This window comes from Sapajus apella, unplaced genomic scaffold, assembly GCF_009761245.1.
Source record: "Sapajus apella isolate SASKATOON/1434 unplaced genomic scaffold, GSC_monkey_1.0 scaffold47, whole genome shotgun sequence".
NCBI classification, from domain to species: Eukaryota; Metazoa; Chordata; class Mammalia; order Primates; family Cebidae; genus Sapajus; species Sapajus apella.
The window spans coordinates 461,256-478,882 of NW_022436987.1; the positions used below are offsets into that span (position 1 = coordinate 461,256).

The following is a 17,627-nucleotide window of genomic DNA, read 5'->3' on the forward strand; positions in this document are numbered from 1 at the left end:
TAAGAATGGTGGATGAACAGAAGGATGCTTTCCTACTACTTTTGGTATTATGATCATATGTTTTTGCCATATCTGTGGTTAAGGGCTTTTTATGGTCATTTCATCTCTGGGGATCCAGCAGACTCTGACACCAATCCCTAATTTTCTACCCCAGGAGAAACCAGTAGTATTTATAGACATGGTGGAAGCATTCAAGCCTCACTACTCACAGAGTCAAAGGTTTTCAAAACCTGAGGTTCATATAGAATCAAAATTGTAGCATCTTTAATCAGTACAGGTTTGACTTTCAGATAGAGATGGGAACTTTTCTTAGGTGAGAAATAAGCCAATGAGAGCAAGGACTTAAAACCATAGAAATGCAAAGAAAAATTAGAAGAAAGAAACAGCCAATCAAAGGGACTGGAAAAGATAGAGGATTACGTGCTAAAAAGACACAAATTTAGATAAAAACAAAATAGAAAAAATGGCAGCAGGAAGGAGACTAGAAAAGATAGGAAAGATATTTTGTCATATAAAATGAGACAAAATGAGAGAAAACCACAGAAATAGGAACAGAAAGAAAATATGACTTTACCTATAGTGAAGAAAAGTTTAGTCAGAGGAAGACAAAATGGAACTGTGGATCATTTGGGAAATGGGCTACTGATTGCAAATTAACTAGGGACATTGATGCAATTGTCTTGTGTTTAAATTTCAGGTAAGTGTTAATTTTTAAATTATAAATAAATAGTCGGTAGATTTTGGCATATTTGTATATGGATATAGTTTGCTAACGAGAGTAAAATTAGGCTGGGCATGGTGTCTCATGCCTGTAATCCCAGCACTTTGGGAGGTCAAGTGGGGTGGATTGCCTGAGGTCAGGAGTTTAAGAACATTCCGGCCAACATGGTGAAACCCCATCTCTCCTAAAAATACAAAAAAGGTAGCTGGGTGTAGAAATGGAAACTCTTTTTAGGTGAGGGATAAACCAATATGAGCAAGAAAATTAAAACCCAGCTACTCGGGAGGCTAAGGTAGGGGAATTGCTTGAGCCAGGGAGGTGGAGGTTGTAGTGATCTGAGATTGTGCCACTGCACCCCAGTGCGAGGCTCTGTCTCAAAAAAAAAAAAAGAGAGAGAGTAAAATTATGAGAACGACGATGTACCATTTATGCAAAGGGAAAAAGAATTGTCATCTGTGAAAAAGTTTTAAATTTATTACAATATTATAGTATCTTATTCCAATTATCTTCAGCAATTTTAAGATAAGCCATAAGCTGATTAGTGTAGAATAGATTTTGAGAACTGCAGCTAAGATGCTAGAGAGGCTATTAAAAAACGATCTTCTCCTCACTAGTTCTCCCTTAATTACCTGGAATAGGTGAATGTGTGACACAAACCTATTCATGCCTCTGCTCTTTGAAACAGTCTTGTTATTACTCCTAGTTCTTTTCTGTTATTTCTTTTCAACCTCAATGTGATTGAATTGTACTAAAATCAACAAGGAACTACAAAGAATCATTGTCAAGACCTAGAAACAGAGTCAAAAGAAACTGAATAGAGAAAAGATAATAAAGGGATTTTAAAAAGTAGAAGGCATGACAGATGGGGCAGTGAGAGGATAAAGAGAAAGTACACACAGAACTAGAGTGGAAAGGGGTTTTGGGGGCCCAGGCAGCGGAGGAAATGCAGAGAAGTAGCTCAAAGGGTGCAAACTTGCAATTATGTAGGAAAAATAAGTCTAAAGATCTAATATACAGCATGACCACAGTTAACAATATTGTAGAAATGGGAACTCTTTTCAGGTGAGGGATAACCAATGAGATAAAGTAGTGAGTTAATAATATTGTGGAAATGGGAACTCTTTTTAGGTGAGGGATAAACCAACATGAGCAAGAATTAAAACCACAGAAACGATATACTGAAAATTTTCCAAGAGAGTAGAGCTTAGGAGCTCTTCCCACACAAATGCACACACGTGCATGCACACACACAGACACATGGTAATAATTATTTCACTATGCATATGCATATGTATGTGTATATATCAAATCATTCTGCACGCCTTAAATATACACAATTAAAAATTAATAGGAATTACAAACAGAAAAATTACTTCCTGTCCTAACTTCAAATCTATTGGCCAGCCTACAACTGAAGTTTTCTAAACATGGAAATCTGCACATAGGGTAGCTGCACATAGGGCAGGGACAAAGACAATTCCAAAGAGTGGTGATCCACTTTGTTCTTTGCATCCTTTGTGAGAATTTAAGAAAATGTGATTTACTTTGGGGTTGAAAGAATTAAAGAAGAAAACATGGAATATTTTCCTGGTATGGGGTAAAATAAAAAAACTTCTCCACTGTGGCCACAGTATTCTCTCTCTCTCTTTCTCTCTTTCTCCTCTGTGTGCTCTGTGTGTGTGTGTGTGTGTGTGTGTGTGTTCTATATATTTCAATGTGAATACTTATATCATTTTTATGAGCTCAGCTGTACAACAGGAGGTCAAAGAAAATTTTCCGAGTGAGGAGGAAGAAAAAATAAAATCAGCTGGTGATAGTGAAGACTAGAGAGAAAAACGCTGCTTAGGGGTACAGAAAAATAAACACTCTAAACACAAACTCTGCTGGTTGTAAATAATTTGATGGGTAGCCGACTGCTTTGTTTAAGACAAGGGTCTCAAATGAAACCCTTCACATTGCCTAGACTGGAGACGAGTACCAGGGTAGGGTCTGATTCATAGAAGATGGGAGATGCCTGGACTTGGGCAAAAATAGAGAAAGAGAAAAATTCTTCTTATTACATGCAGAAGATGGCTTTGTTTTTATTTTGTTCCTCAGGTGTAGATTCTAAGTCAATTCCTCTTTGGAATTCTAGGTTGTGCAATCTAAGAACTTTCAGCCTTCACGGTATGAAACTGAGATTAAGAATCCATCAAGGAATTTTCAAAATAAAGCTTTTTATTAAATATAACGGAGATAAGAAAAAGAAACAGTTAGCTATCTGGAGCCTTGTGATATGAATTTGAGGTCACATTTGGATAGATTTTTACTTTAGGATGAGGCTAAGTCTTATGTTAATCTTTCCAGAGATCAGGGACTAAGGGTCCAGAAGGAGGGATGAGGGAAATGCTGAGATGTTGCTGCAGAGAGGTTGTGCTGAAGTCTATGATGCCTGGACTCTAAGGGACAAGGTAATTTTCTCAGGGACACTTAATGGAACTAGACAGGATTAAAATAAAGAACTAGATAACAGAAGTGGCAGATGATCTCATAATGCTCAGCTACTATACCTAGTGCCATCAACACAGGAGATAGCAAGGGCAACACTGGTACCCAGCACAGGAGAGGAGGTTATTACAATAAAAAATGCCGAGGAAAAATATACCCAGACATTAGCATCATATTTTGAAACACTCAGAGAGATCTTGGTTGTTTCTAAGAGGCACTGATAGTGAATATTTAAGATCTAAATTCTGAATTGCCATGAGTTCACAGAAGTAGGGGCAAGTGGGTCAGAAAATTAAGAACCACTTAATATTTGAATTGACGATTCTTTTAAAAATGGTATTATAAGTATTATTTGAAGAGATAAATCATTCAATCAAAAACACGATGAAGAAGAAATAAAGTGGAATAGTACCTCTTTAAGATGTGTAATAGATAACTGTTAAATGCATTGTTCTCATTTTGTGGGAGAGCAGAAAGGAAACTGCCTTTAATGGACTTTCATAGTTACATTGTGATGTTATGGCCTAAAGATTTATTTTCAAACTATTTAAGCTCTTATTTTACACACACACACACACACACACATACACACACACACACACACACACACACACACACAGACAGGCACTCACAGCACTGTATATATAGTTATTTTTTACCATGAATATTTATTTTAGGTCAGGAATAGTTGCTATACTAGAAATCTCAAAACTATGTCAGTTAAATAGCAGCTCGATAAAGCTTGCTGGGATTACGGATTCTGTTTCTCTTGTTCATGCTCTCTTCTCATATGTGAGATATTTATCTTCTATCACTAAAATATTAAATATGTAAAATGTTTAAATATTACAAATCATTAAATAAAAGACATCTGAATAGAAATTATGTTGAGTCCGTGGGATCAATTTGATTGTCATGAATGAAAGTATAGCCTAGAAGCAATAACTGATTAACTCAAGAATATTATTGGCCAGAAATGCATCAAATCCATAGAAATTGACTCTGACTTGCCTCTATTTCCATCTTTATAATAATTAGTAAAAGTTTTTCTCTATTCTCATGTTGCTTAAATTCCTCAGTGTCTTCAATGCAAATCCCACACACTTCCTGTCAGAGATGACCGTATTTGTGTAGTCCACGTTTTTGTTCCAGAATTTGGTGCTCCTTAATATTGGGAAATGTTCCTTACATAGAGCTGACAACAGGTAACCACCTTCCTCTGTGAGGTTAAAGAAAAGACATATTTTTGTCTTGATTCCATTGTTTGTGCTCGAAAGAGGTAACTTTGAGGGATGAGGAAGAAAACCACGAACCATTCCTTACTATTTGCTGAGCTACTCAAGGTCACTATGGTAGACTGGAATAACAGTGATACTATGGAGCCCATATTCATCCTGAGGGGTTTTCCTGGACTGGAGAATGTTCATTCTTGGCTCTCAATCCTCTTTTGTCTTGCATATTTGGTAGCCTTTATGGGTAATGTTACCATTCTCTCTGTCATTTGGATGGAATCCTCACTCCATCAGCCCATGTATTACTTTATTTCAATCTTGGCAGTGAATGACCTGGGGATGTCCCTGTCCACACTTCCCACCATGTTTGCTGTGTTATGGTTGGATGCTCCAGAGATCCAGGCAAGTGCTTGCTATGCTCAGCTGTTCTTCATCCACACATTCACATTTCTGGAGTCCTCAGTGTTGCTGGCCATGGCCTTTGACCGTTTTGTTGCTATCTGCCATCCACTGCACTACCCCACCATCCTCACCAACAGTGTAATTGGAAAAATTGGTTTGGCCTGCTTACTACGAAGCTTGGGAGTTGTACTTCCAACACCTTTACTACTGAGACACTATCACTACTGCCATAGCAATGCCCTCTCTCATGCCTTCTGTTTGCACCAGGATGTTCTAAGGTTATCTTGTACAGATGCCAAGATCAACAGCATTTATGGGCTTTGTGTAGTCATTGCCACACTAGGTGTGGATTCAATCTTCATATTTCTTTCTTATGTTCTGATTGTTAATACTGTGCTGGGTATTGCATCTCGTGAAGAGCAGCTAAAGGCATTCAACACATGTGTATACCATATCTGTGTGGTGCTCATCTTCTTTGTGCCAGTTATTGGGGTGTCAATGGTCCATCGATTTGGGAAGCATCTATCTCCCATAGTCCACGTCCTCATGGCAGATATCTACCTTCTTCTTCCCCCAGTCCTTAACCCTATTGTCTATAGTGTCAGAACAAAGCAGGTTCGTCTAGGAATTCTCTGGAAGTTTGGTCTAAAGAGGAGGTATTAAGTCACCTCTAGCCTCCAACTTTTCCACTGAAAATGTCATGGAAGCTATTTTAGTATATGAAAAGTAAAATATCTGGGTGTTGTTCATCTGGTTAAAATCCTAATTCTTTCACTTTTTATACATGTAATTTTGGTTAATCTTTAACCTATATGAAATTCAGGACTTTTTTTGGACAAATTGTGACAACTATGGTCTTATGTATTCTCCAGATCATTACAAGACTTAAAATAGACAGCGTATGTGTTAAGTCAAGTTTTTTGAAGACTATACAAATGTATTAATGTTATTAAGTTGTCATTGTTGTTAATGATAATAATAGCAGTATCTTTCCTTATTAAATGCAACTATGTTTATATTGTTTCTCGTGTTAATTATCTAAAACTCAGAAATCCATCTCTGTCTCTTTTACTAATACTGCTGCCCATAATTTGTTTTTCATGCTATAATGTCATAACCATTGATGAAAAATTTCTGAGTTCTTAGGGCAGGTTTGGAGCTTGAGTTCCTGACAGGACTTTGAACTACTGCTGTGGCTGTTTGCTATGTAGAAATTCTAATCTCATAACTTAGTGATGTGCCCTTTCTCTCATTGCTATTCTAGATCTATCATCTTCTTCAATTTGCCAGCAAATACTGAGTTAGATATGGGAGAGCATTAAGAAATACAGGTTTAGTCACTTGTCACTTGCAAAATCAAATAACAAGAACAAGGGTGGTAAAAAGAAAGTGACTATTCCAGAGCTTAGTGATGAGTAAGGGCCAGGTTTGTACTGAAAAGAACCACTTCAGCTTTCTGGGCAGAAAACAGGGCTTTAAGAAAAGAAATTTTGGTATGCAGGCCATGCAAAAGGCACATGGACTTGTGGAGTCTATATGACTTGCTCATGGCTGTCTATCTTGAGTCATCTGGTGGGTCATCCAGTGGTCGGTCTGTAGGGGAGAATTTGGTAGGGTGCTTCGTTTCTTTGAAGACTTGTTCTATGGAACTTCTAGACAAACATAGAGTTAGATAAGCTGGTTGTTGCAGGTGGTTTGGCCAGTGGAAAGAAAGGAATGTAAAGACTGTAATTGCATTCGTAAAGCCTAAAGAGCTAAAAGGTAAGGGAAAAGGGGAAAAAATGATAAAAAAAAATAGATTTTTTTAAAAAGTGGGATACTCAGTTACAGGAATTGGTGAAGTCCTGACAGTACATGTCTAAACATCTGGGCAATTGTGTTAACTCTGTTCAATGCTATAGGACAGTAATTTATGTCTTAATTCACGAGTGGGTTGAGAGTTGTGCACAATCTCAATCCTCATCTTTTAATAATACTTTTACCTCTTGTTCTACATGCCTATGTGGATCTGTAGTATTGTTTTTATACCAATTTATTTTTATAACCATTACTTTTTTCTTTTTCACTAGAATGACCTACAGATATATTTTTTGGATGATATTTTATTATTTCATATAAACTCACTTTCTTTTCAGCTGTATTGCCAACTTTTTGAATATGGGGCCATGTCTATTACCTTATCACAGCACTATATGGCTGGTCTTCCCCAACAATCATGAGTGCTCATTAAATAGTCGAAATAACTATTGTAATGATTGCTGTTAGTGCTCGGGATACATAAACTGCAAAATGCATAATGTTAATGTTATATAATGAATGTGTAATAGTGAAGACATATAAATAAATATTGGTAAAATTAAGTGTAACCAATGATATTATTGGAACAGGTACATTTTACAACATTGTTATTGATAAGCAGTCAGTTTTACTTGAGGATTTAGGAATTGAGAATTAGAGTAATTGACACCTTCACTGTGCATTGTGGGTCAAATTCACTCTTGACCAGTTGAACACAGTTGGAAATAAAGTCGTGTGCTGAAGCTGGCACATAAGAGACAATCGTGCATATCTTCTTCTGCTTTCATGTTCTGTAATATCATATAGGTAGTTTGAAATTGGTTATGACAGAAGTATTTAAACCACAGAAATTGGCAAACTCTACATCAGGGTTTTAAATTTTTTCTTAAAGAGAAGATGGTTAAATACTTCCCAGCACATCGCTGGGCAAGGTATTCCAGAAAGAGGAGGTAACATGAGAAAAGCAAAGAGTTTAGAAAGACTATGTCATAGTAACATTCTTCAATTTAACTTAAAATTTACCCAGAGCATTTTGCATTCCTTCCCACAAAAAAAGGGCTCTGACAAGGGGTATGTTGGACAAAAATATGTATGTACTTTCAGCCCCATTTCAATGAAAGGCTTGTAGCCCCAAATGCTGGCAATGAGTCCAATAGAAAGCCTTCAATTTTTATTTTTTTTAAAACCTTTTAAGGAATTGCTTCAGCTGGAGAAGTGTGCCTTGCCTGGGGTCATCCATTAACCCATTCAATGACTGAGGTAGAAAGTTAGAAAGGTCTGGCCCCTTCAACCCAATTCCTTGGGCAATTTTATACCCAGAACTCCCCGGGCAATTTTATACCCAGAACTCCCCGTGATGTTGGGCAAGGCTGTCTTCAGGCATGATTCACAGCTCAACTTTCCCTTCTGCCCAATCCTACACACTTTCATTCCTTTTTATTTTTAAGATGATTATCCTAGGGATTCTCTTATTAAACAAAGTGCACACTACATTTTACCTTAAAGTCTGCTTCCCAGAGAAGCCTGAAATGAGAAGTTCCCAGACATCCTGCGACATACAGGTGTTAGGGGTGGCTAATATTCAGGTCTCATGATATCAAATATATTACTGGTGTAAGGTATTCAGGTTACCAGTGGCAAATCCATATGGGTCTGCAGCAACCTCAATTCTTGCCTCAGAAGAAAGAATTTGACTGAGGGGCATAAGTCAGAAAAAGAAATCAAGGCAAGTTTCGGTCAGGGGTGGAAGTTTATTTTAAAATGCTTTAGAACAGGAAAAAAAGGAAAGTATGCTTGGAAGAGACCCAGGTGGGTGAACTGAAGGACCAATGTGGTGTTTAACCTCGATCCTAGGGCTTTATAGGCTGGCCCCTTTTCTGTGATGGTTCCCTTAGGGTGGGCTGCCCACATGCATAGTGCCCCCCTTTCCCTTAGTAAGTGAGCATGCACAGTGTGTTTAGGAAGTTGTATGCATGCCCATCTGAGGCTTTCTTCCCTTTCTGGGTGGTGTGCCCTCAAGAGGTGATACTCCTTCATTTTGTCTTTTAATGCACATGTCTGGGAAGTTGCTATTAACACTTTAGTGGAACAGCTGTGGACCATCAGGAAATGGCCTCTCCCTGGCACAGGCTGCCGATTTATCACTTTTAGAGAGGCAATGTGATAATTGTCCAACCGTCACCTGACATTTCTAGTGGGTGGGGTAGAGCCCTCTCCTGCCAGACTCATGCCTGTCTAACTACCTGTAACGTAAGAAAGATAAAGTAAAATTCTCAAGCAGTTTTTCTTTTTTGCAGGCAGATGAAACAGGATAAGAATTCAAGAGGAAATAGCCATGGTTTTTCAATCTCTTAAGTTTTAAGCAGAAGACCAAACACAGTGTATGTATGAGCCTGGAGAAATAAAAGTAACCCTGTAACTCTAGCTGACATTGTAAGATGTATGTATACAACTATCTTCTACAATCTATGTACTTTCTTAATGACATGTCTGATGACTAGAAATGTTTTTAATTTTAATTAAGTCTAATTTATAAATTTGCTTTTATGCTTAGTGTTTTTATGTATTTATGTATTTTAAAGGAGATATTTGCCTATTCTGTCATTCAGGATCCAGTCAGAAGACAAAAATCACACAGTAATTTGAATAGAGTTTGTAAATACAAATACATATTATTTTTGTAAGAAAATCAACTTTAAAGGAGATAAAGACAACTCTAAGTAACACCCTAGAGCTAAGGGAGAATATTGAAAGAAAAAAGAAACTTGGAAAATGGGGAAGGACCTCCCCAAGCCTGAGGTTGAAACTTCATTTGAGAATGCATAATTTTAGCATACTGGATTCCAGAAAGGGTCATTACATTGCATGTGTCAAGAAAGGCACCTCTGTGGGATATAGGTGAACCAAGGCTGACAGACTGATTCCTTTTCAAGGCTGAGTAGAAGGAAGCACCAGGTGGAGTGAGGCTCCTTGGTAGGGACCTATAGCTGGCATTGGCAAGCAATTGAAAACTCTTTGAAGTACAGGTGGGCAGCAAATCACAGCTTGGACTGACAAGCTGGAAACACCCCTTCAGGGTACAAATAGATTACATCTGGGAAGCCAGCTCCTAGAGTAACTGCAAGATTCAGTAAGACTCTAGCAATATAGGTATTGTTGAAATTTGATAGGGTGAGTATTACTAAATATTTCTCAAACATACCTCTGGTTTTTGCACTGTAAAAGAGAAAAATCAGGGAGGCACACAAGAACTTCTCCTAAAATTGTCCCTACAGCATCCTCTGCTGGTCAAGTTTAAAATCTTGAATCTGTGAAGGAAAAAATATCCTTTGAGCCCAGTTGCATTGTTGCAGAATAAACAATTAAGTCTATATTTGAAACTGGGACAAAAATAAATAAATAACATATATACTGGTATCAATGATATTCTGTGTAATTTTTGAAAGTTGTAAGGCTTTCCTTTTGATATTTCTAAATACAACATGTAGAATTCATTTTTATAGATGATGAGGTAAGGTCAAGGTAAGGGAAGGTCAATATTCATGTATTTTTTGATATGAATACATATTTCACTCAGAACTGTGTAAAAGAAAATAAAAATTACAAGACCCCTCACACTTGTGCAGAAGTGAATACTAAGCCCTAAAGGTGAATCATTGCAACACTCTCTTTCACATGAATAACTGTTACTAACATTATATGTCAGCCAGATTGGAAAGGTAAATGGCCTCAGACATCTGAAAAGGGCTACCTACAGATCATTCATGAGTAAATTCTTTGCTTGTCTCCCAAAAACAAGGACATGCTAATGTTGTATTTGACCGAGTGTAGAAAGTTATCACAAGACAAAAGTATGCCAGATTGCAGGGTCATTTATTTATGCCGGCGACCACAGAGGACTCACGTCTCTCCAACCTGTGGTGGCAACAGGAGGGTGCCACGATTTTTTTATACCCGAAAAACCACCTTGGGAGTGGGGGTGAGGGGCGGGGATGGGGATGAAAAGGCTTCAGACATTCCGAGGGCTAGTGGATTCTGTAAATTACCTTCTGGGTGGAGACAAGGGCGGGGGTCCCCGGACATTCCAAGGGCTAGGGGATTCTGTGATTCACCTCCTGGGTGGAGACAAGGGCGGGGGTCTCCGGACACTTCAAGGGCTAGGGGACTTTTGTCATTCTGTTTGTTACCTCAGTGGTTTACAGAAGTCAGGATATACATTTGTTTACACATCGTCTGGGTGGTGATAGAAGTCACAGATTTTAGCAGTTACTGATAAGAAAAGGCAAGCAGCTTTACATAGTTTTGAGGAACAAACTGGCAGTTCTATTCACAGAGGCCAAGGACAGTAGTTATTGTAAGGAGAATGGGGCAGCCATTTCAACTTATCTAAAAACAGTTTTGCATTTTATAAAATAGTTTTGCTCCGGTTCTGGCTCTAGGCGAGCACAATATCACACTAATTGTAACTTTAGGGCCACAATCTAAGTCTACCTCCTAAAACTCCACACCTATTATGTGCTTATAAGTTTGTCTTACCAGGTGCAGAAAAACGTAAAGATTCATTTCCCTCACCTAATCAGAGACAGACTACATAATTAAGTCTTCCTTTACTCCCTTTCTCACTTCAGACATTCACCTTATTTTATGTATAATGTACATTTACTGGATACTAACTAAAGTCTCAGGAATGCAAAAGGGGGTGGGGGAGGCATGCAGGTTAAGCAATAATCCTATTGTTAGGGCTATTGCTTAACCTACATGCCTCTCCCTACCCCCTTTTAAAGAAATGTATGAATATTAAACCTTCTGAAAAACTTTGTGGAAATAACACAGATGTGTCTGTGGCTTTTCTTTTTCCCAGAAGTGCCCTAAAGCTGGCTTAATAAACCTCAATGACTGAGACTTATGCCTCAGTGACTCATTTTGGTTTTCAGTCCTTGAATAAAGCAATATTTATCTCCTGTACCACAGTGCTTCCATTGTCATATGCTGTAAATGTATATATTTGGTTCTATTTCTGGTATTTCTGTTCTGTTCCATTGGACATAATTTTCTATCCTTGCTCTGATCCATGACTGTCATTAATTATGATTTTATGTTAGGTTTTGGTATAAGGTAGTGTTAGCCCAACAGTGTAAGGACCACTTCTTCAAATGGCCTTAACTATTTTTGGCATTTAATATAGTTAGGCTTTTTGTCCCCCTCAAATCTCAACTTGAATTTTAATTTGCATAATTCCCATAATCACCACATATCAAGGGAGAGACCAGGTGGAGGTAATTAAATCATGGGTACAGTTTCCCCCATGCTGTTCTCATGATAGTGAGTGAGTTCTCACAAGATCTGATAAGAAGCTCCTCTCCCTTTGCTTGGTACTCCTTCCTGTTACTTTGTGAAGAAGGTACCTTCCTTCCCCTTCACCTTCTGCCATGATTGCAAGTTTGCTGAGATCCACCCAGTCAAGCTGAACTGTAAGTCAATTAAACATCTTCCCTTTATAACTTACCCAGTCTTGGGCAGTTCTATATTATAGCAGAATGAAAATGAACTAATACACTAAATTGGTACCAGGAGTGGAGTGCCGCTATAAGGATACATGAAAATGTGGAAGCAGCTTTGGAACTTGGTAACATGCAGAGGTAGGAACAGTTTGGAGGACTCAGAAGAAAACAGAAAAAATGTGTCTCCCTGGAGACTCGGAGGGCTTAGAAGATAGGAAGACGTGGGAAAGTTTTGCACTTCCAGAGACTTGTTGAGTCTTTGACTAAAATACTGAGAGTGATATGGACAATGAAGTCCAGGCTGAGGTGATCTCAGATGGAGATGAGGAATTTGTTGGGAACTGAAGTAAAGGTGTCTTTATGCTTGCTATGTGTTAGCAAAGAGACTGCTGGCATTTTGCCCTGGCCCTACAGATCTGTGGAACTTTGAACTTGAGAGAGATAATTTAGGATATCTGGCAGAAGAAATTTCTAAGTGGCAAAGTTTTCAAGAGGGAGCAGAACATGAAAGTTTGGAAAATTTGCAGTCTGATTATGTGAAAGAAAAGAAAAACTTATTTTCTGGGGAAAAATTCAAGCTTGCTGCAGAAATTTGCATAGGTATTGAGGAGCCAAATGTTAATCACCAAGACAATGAGGGAAATGTCTCCAGGTCTCCACAGCATGTCAGAGACCTTCATGGCAGCCCCACCCATCACAGACCCAGAGGCCTAAAGGAAAAAATGGTTTCAGGGGCCAGTCCCAAGGCACCCGCTGCTCTGTGGAGCCTTGGGATATGGTACCATGTGTCCCAGATGCTTCGGTTCCAGGCATTACTAAAAGGGGCCAAGGTACAGCTCATGCTATTGCTTCAGGGGGTGCAAACCTCAAATCTTGGTGGCTTCCACGTGGTGTTGAGACTGTGGGTGCAGATAAGTCAAGAATTGAGGTTTGGAAATCTCTGCCTAGATTTCAGAGGATGTATGGCAATATCTGGATGCTTAGACAGAAGTTTGCCACAGGAGTGTAGCCTTCATGAAGAACCTCACCTAGAGCACTGCAAAAGAGATATGTGGGGTCAGACCCCCCACACATGGAGTCCCCATTGGGGCACTGCCTAGTGCAGTTGTGAGAAAAGGGCCACCATCCTTCAGACCCGTAGATTGGTAGATCTGCCAACAGCTTGCATTGTGCACCTGGAAAAGCCTTAGACACTCAACAGCAACCCTGAAAGCAGCCGGGAGGCAGGCTGTATCCTGCAAAGTCACAGAGGCAGAGCTTCCCAAAACCATAGGAGCACACCTCTTGCATCAGCAATATCTGGATGTGAGACATGGAGTCAAAGGAGATCATTTTGCCATGTTGGATTTCAGACTTGCATGGAGCCTGTATCCCCTTTGTTTTGGCCAATTTATTCCATTTGTAATGAGTGTATTTACTCAATGCCTGTACCCCCATTTTATCTAGGAAATAACTAACTTGCTTTTGATTTTACAGGCTCTGAGTAGAAGGATTGTGCCTTGTCTTAGATGAGACTGTGAACTTGAACTTTTGGGTTAATGCTAGAATGAATTAAGACTTTGTGGGACTGTTGGGAAGGCATGATTGGTTTTAAAATGTGAGCAAGACAGGAGTTTTAGGAGAGGCCAAGGGAAGAATTATATTGTTAGGCTTTGTGTCCCCACTTAAATCTCTTCTTGAATTGTAATCTCCATAATCACCATATCTCTAGGGAGAGACCAGGTAAAGGTAATTGAATCAAGAGTGCAGTTTCCTACATGTAGTTCTCATGATAGTGAATGAGTTCTCACAAGATCTGATGGTTTTATAAGGGGCTCTTCCTCCTTTCCTCAGCAATTCTCCTTCCTGCCACCTTGTGAAGAAGGTGCCTTGCTTCCCCTTAGCCTTATGCCATGATTAAACTGTGAGTCAATTAAAACTTTTTCCTTTATAAACTACCCAGTCTAGGGAAGTTCTTTATGAAAATAAACTGATACATTATTTGTGTTTCTATATTAAGTTTTATATAAGGTATTAAATTTCTATGAAATCATAAACTCAATTTGTAGACTAATTTAAAGTGATTAGCCATTCTATTACATGAAATCTTTAATCTATAAACAGTATATCCCTTGATTGGAAAAAAGTCTTAAATTTCTCTCAATAATATTTGAAGTTTTAAGTGTAAAATCTTATACTTCTTTTATTAAGTTTTTTGTCTCTGTATTTTTGATACTATTATAAGTATTATACTTTAAATTTTAATTTCTATTTGCTTTTGGATATAAGCATATGCTTTTTGGATATAAAAAAGATATCTACCTACCCTGATCAATTAACTTATTGATTCTCATTACTTGTAGTGAGAGTATTTTGCATAAAGTTCAGCAATATTGTCTGTGAGGAATGATGAGACTTATTTATTTCCTTCTAATCTTAGTGTCTTTTATTTCTTTTATTCATCCAATTGTCTTGACGGAGGCTATAGTAAATTTTAGAACTGAACATAGTGAGTACTTTCTTTCTCTTTCTGATCTCTGGGAAAAATAACTTTAATATTGGATGTTCATTGTACTTTTTGAAAGAAGATCTAGGAAATTCTCTTCTGTTTCTAGTTTAATATATTTTTGTGTTACTATCATTATCATATTTTTAATCATGAATCTAGTTTATTAAATTATTTCCTTCTTCTTGTGTTAACATATGAATTACATCATGTGATTTTTGCATGTGCTATGTATTTGATTCCTGAATTAAATTTAATAGGATGTGTGTGTGTGTGTGTGTGTGTGTGTGCGTGTTTGTAATCACAGATTAGATTTAGATTTGGTAATACTTTGTTTTATATTTTTTAGTCAATTTTATGGGATATATTCATATTTAATATTTATTTTCCTTGTTAGTTGATACATAATGTTTTACATATTTATGAGGTATATGTGATATCTTGTTACATGCATAGAATGAGTAGTTGTCATCTCTATGTGTTAGGAACAATTTAAGTCCTCTGTTTAGCCACTCTGGAATATATAATATATTGTTGTTAATGATGGCTTTCTGTAACGCTTTAACATGGTTATGAAATACAGGTTATGCTTGCTTCATAAAAGTTCTTAAGAAGTGATCCTTCCTTTTATAGTCTCTAGAAATATATGAGTATATTTTTTGTTATTCTTTAGTTAAATGCCCCAAATGATTTGTTTTATTTATTTATTTTTATTTTTTTGAGATGGAGTCTCAAAAAATCCCAGAGTGCTGGGATTACAGTCATGAGCCACAGCACCTGTTCCCAAATGATTTATTAAAGATGCTATCTGGCCTGGAGTTTCTGTCTGTATTACTTTTCAATAAAGATTTCAAGAAAGATATAAATTCCTGATGATCTACAGAACACTAATTTCAGGTGGAAACTTCTGGTGCATTATGTCTTAAACACAGGTCTGTCTTATTCTATTCTCTCCTTAGAGTCTATCACATTAGAATTGTTCAACATATCTTGTGTGTTTATTATTTTATTTTTATTTTTGTATATTTTTCTTGGTACTTCAAGTTTTAGCAAAGGCTTAGAGTGAAGAAGGCTTGGTCTTGCTCCACTAAAGTTCCTTCAGGAAAGAATCTCTGTTTCTATCCCCCATAGCACTGACTCCTGTGACTATATTATGTCTCAATAAACAAACAAATTCAGCGAATGTAACCACCCAATGGGCTCTTCTTGCCTTGCTGCCCAGATAGAGCTGATTTACTGAGGCAGGGAATTGCAATGGAGAAAGAGTTTTATGTATGTAGAGCCAGCTAAACAGAAGATTAGATTTTTATTATTACTCACATCAGCCTCCCTAAGAATATGGAGGCTAGGGTTTTTCAAAGATCGTTTGGAGGAAGAAGGGGTGGCTAAGAAATGGGTGCCTGCTGCTGATTGGTTGGGGATGCAAACAGCCTGAACTGTTTCTGGGTGGGGCCACAAGAGTGGTTGGCACATGTAGGTGGAGCTATTCATCATTAGACATGCAAAAATCCTGAAAATAGATCTCAAAAGGCCAACCCTAGGTTTTATAATAGTGACGTTATCTGCAGGAGTAATTAAGGAAGTTGTAAAACTTGTGACCTTCAGAATAATGGCTGGCACTTATTTATGTCTACACTTCTGCAGAATTCAGGCTCCTTTATCCACCTAGCCTAGAGATCTCTCATTACTTTTACAAAAGTGGTTGAGATTTGAAAAAGGGCTACTATTATTTTAACTATAAATGTCTTCCAAAGTTAGCTTGACCCAAGCCCAGGAATAATTAAGGGAAGCCTGAAGAATAAAGGCAAGTTGGGGGTAGTTAAATCAGATCTTTTTCACTGCCATAATGTTCTCACTGTTATAATTTTTGTAAAGGTGGTTTCACAAAGATGGTACATTTCTATAACTAATAGCATGCCTTACAAAATATTTAAGTATTAGAATGTAAAATTTAAATAATTTTCCAACTAGTAATTAGACTTGCACATCTTAAACCATGGCACTCTCCATTAACTTGGAAACTTTCACACATCCTCCATGTGAACTCTGAATTGGGCTCAATGATGAACGTGTCTTTCTGTGAACACACAGAGCTTCTCAGATCACACACAAACACATACAAACACACATAAACATTAGCCTACTCTTTCTTGTACTATGAATTAGTAACAAGATAATTTTAGAAATGTGAATGACATTAAAATCTTAAAAGAAATGTCTCAATGTATCCACTTTGATACACTTAAATCATTTTTATTGATAAAGAAATCTTACTCTTAAATGTCACATATAATTATTTGTTTTCTCATCAGCTTAGTCAACAAGGTTTATAAAAGTTTTACTAAGAGATCTATTAATGTAAGTATATAATAAAAACTGGTAAAAATAGTGAGATTGAATGGGATTTGTGAGAATGGTGTTATGCTGATAAACTACGAATATGAAATCGGTGACTAATCTTCAAGAAGAAAGAGTAACCATTTAAACTGTGTCTTATTTAACCTGATGGAGGTGAATAGAAGGTGTAAAATATTATTGGACAGATTGTCAATGGCTTTTCTTGTTCATATTTTCTTGTAGTTAGTTTACCTTTTTAAAGCCAAGAGAGCTAAATCTCAAAATCCAAGTTGATTTGCTACAATGCATTTTTCAGAATGTCCAAATATTAAATTAATGTGTGAAATGTAACTTAGACACACATTTCTTAAGGGAAAAAAGTTCATTTTCTTAAAATATATATGGATGGAAACCCAAGTCATGGTTAAAAGGCTCTTTGATATGCATGAGTTTGGATCCAGAGAGTAACCTTATGATTGAATTATTATTATTATTAATTTTTTATGTATTATACTTTAGTCCTGGGGTACATGTGCAGATCATGCAGGTTTGTTACATAGGTATACATGTGCCATGGTAGTGGTTTGCTGCATCCATCACTTCATCATTCTACATTAGGATTTCTCCTAATGCTATACCTCTCCAATCCCCCACTCCCTGCTATT

The 17,627-nt window shown here is 37.4% G+C and overlaps 1 protein-coding gene across 1 annotated transcript; it reads left to right on the forward strand.

Moving 5' to 3' along the window:
- Nucleotides 1-4,557: 4,557 nt before the first annotated feature.
- On the forward strand, nucleotides 4,558-5,505 carry LOC116525295 (olfactory receptor 51L1). Its single transcript, XM_032241096.1, has one exon. It carries the CDS (start codon nucleotides 4,558-4,560, stop codon nucleotides 5,503-5,505), a length of 948 nt encoding a protein of 315 aa, XP_032096987.1.
- Nucleotides 5,506-17,627: the final 12,122 nt, after the last annotated feature.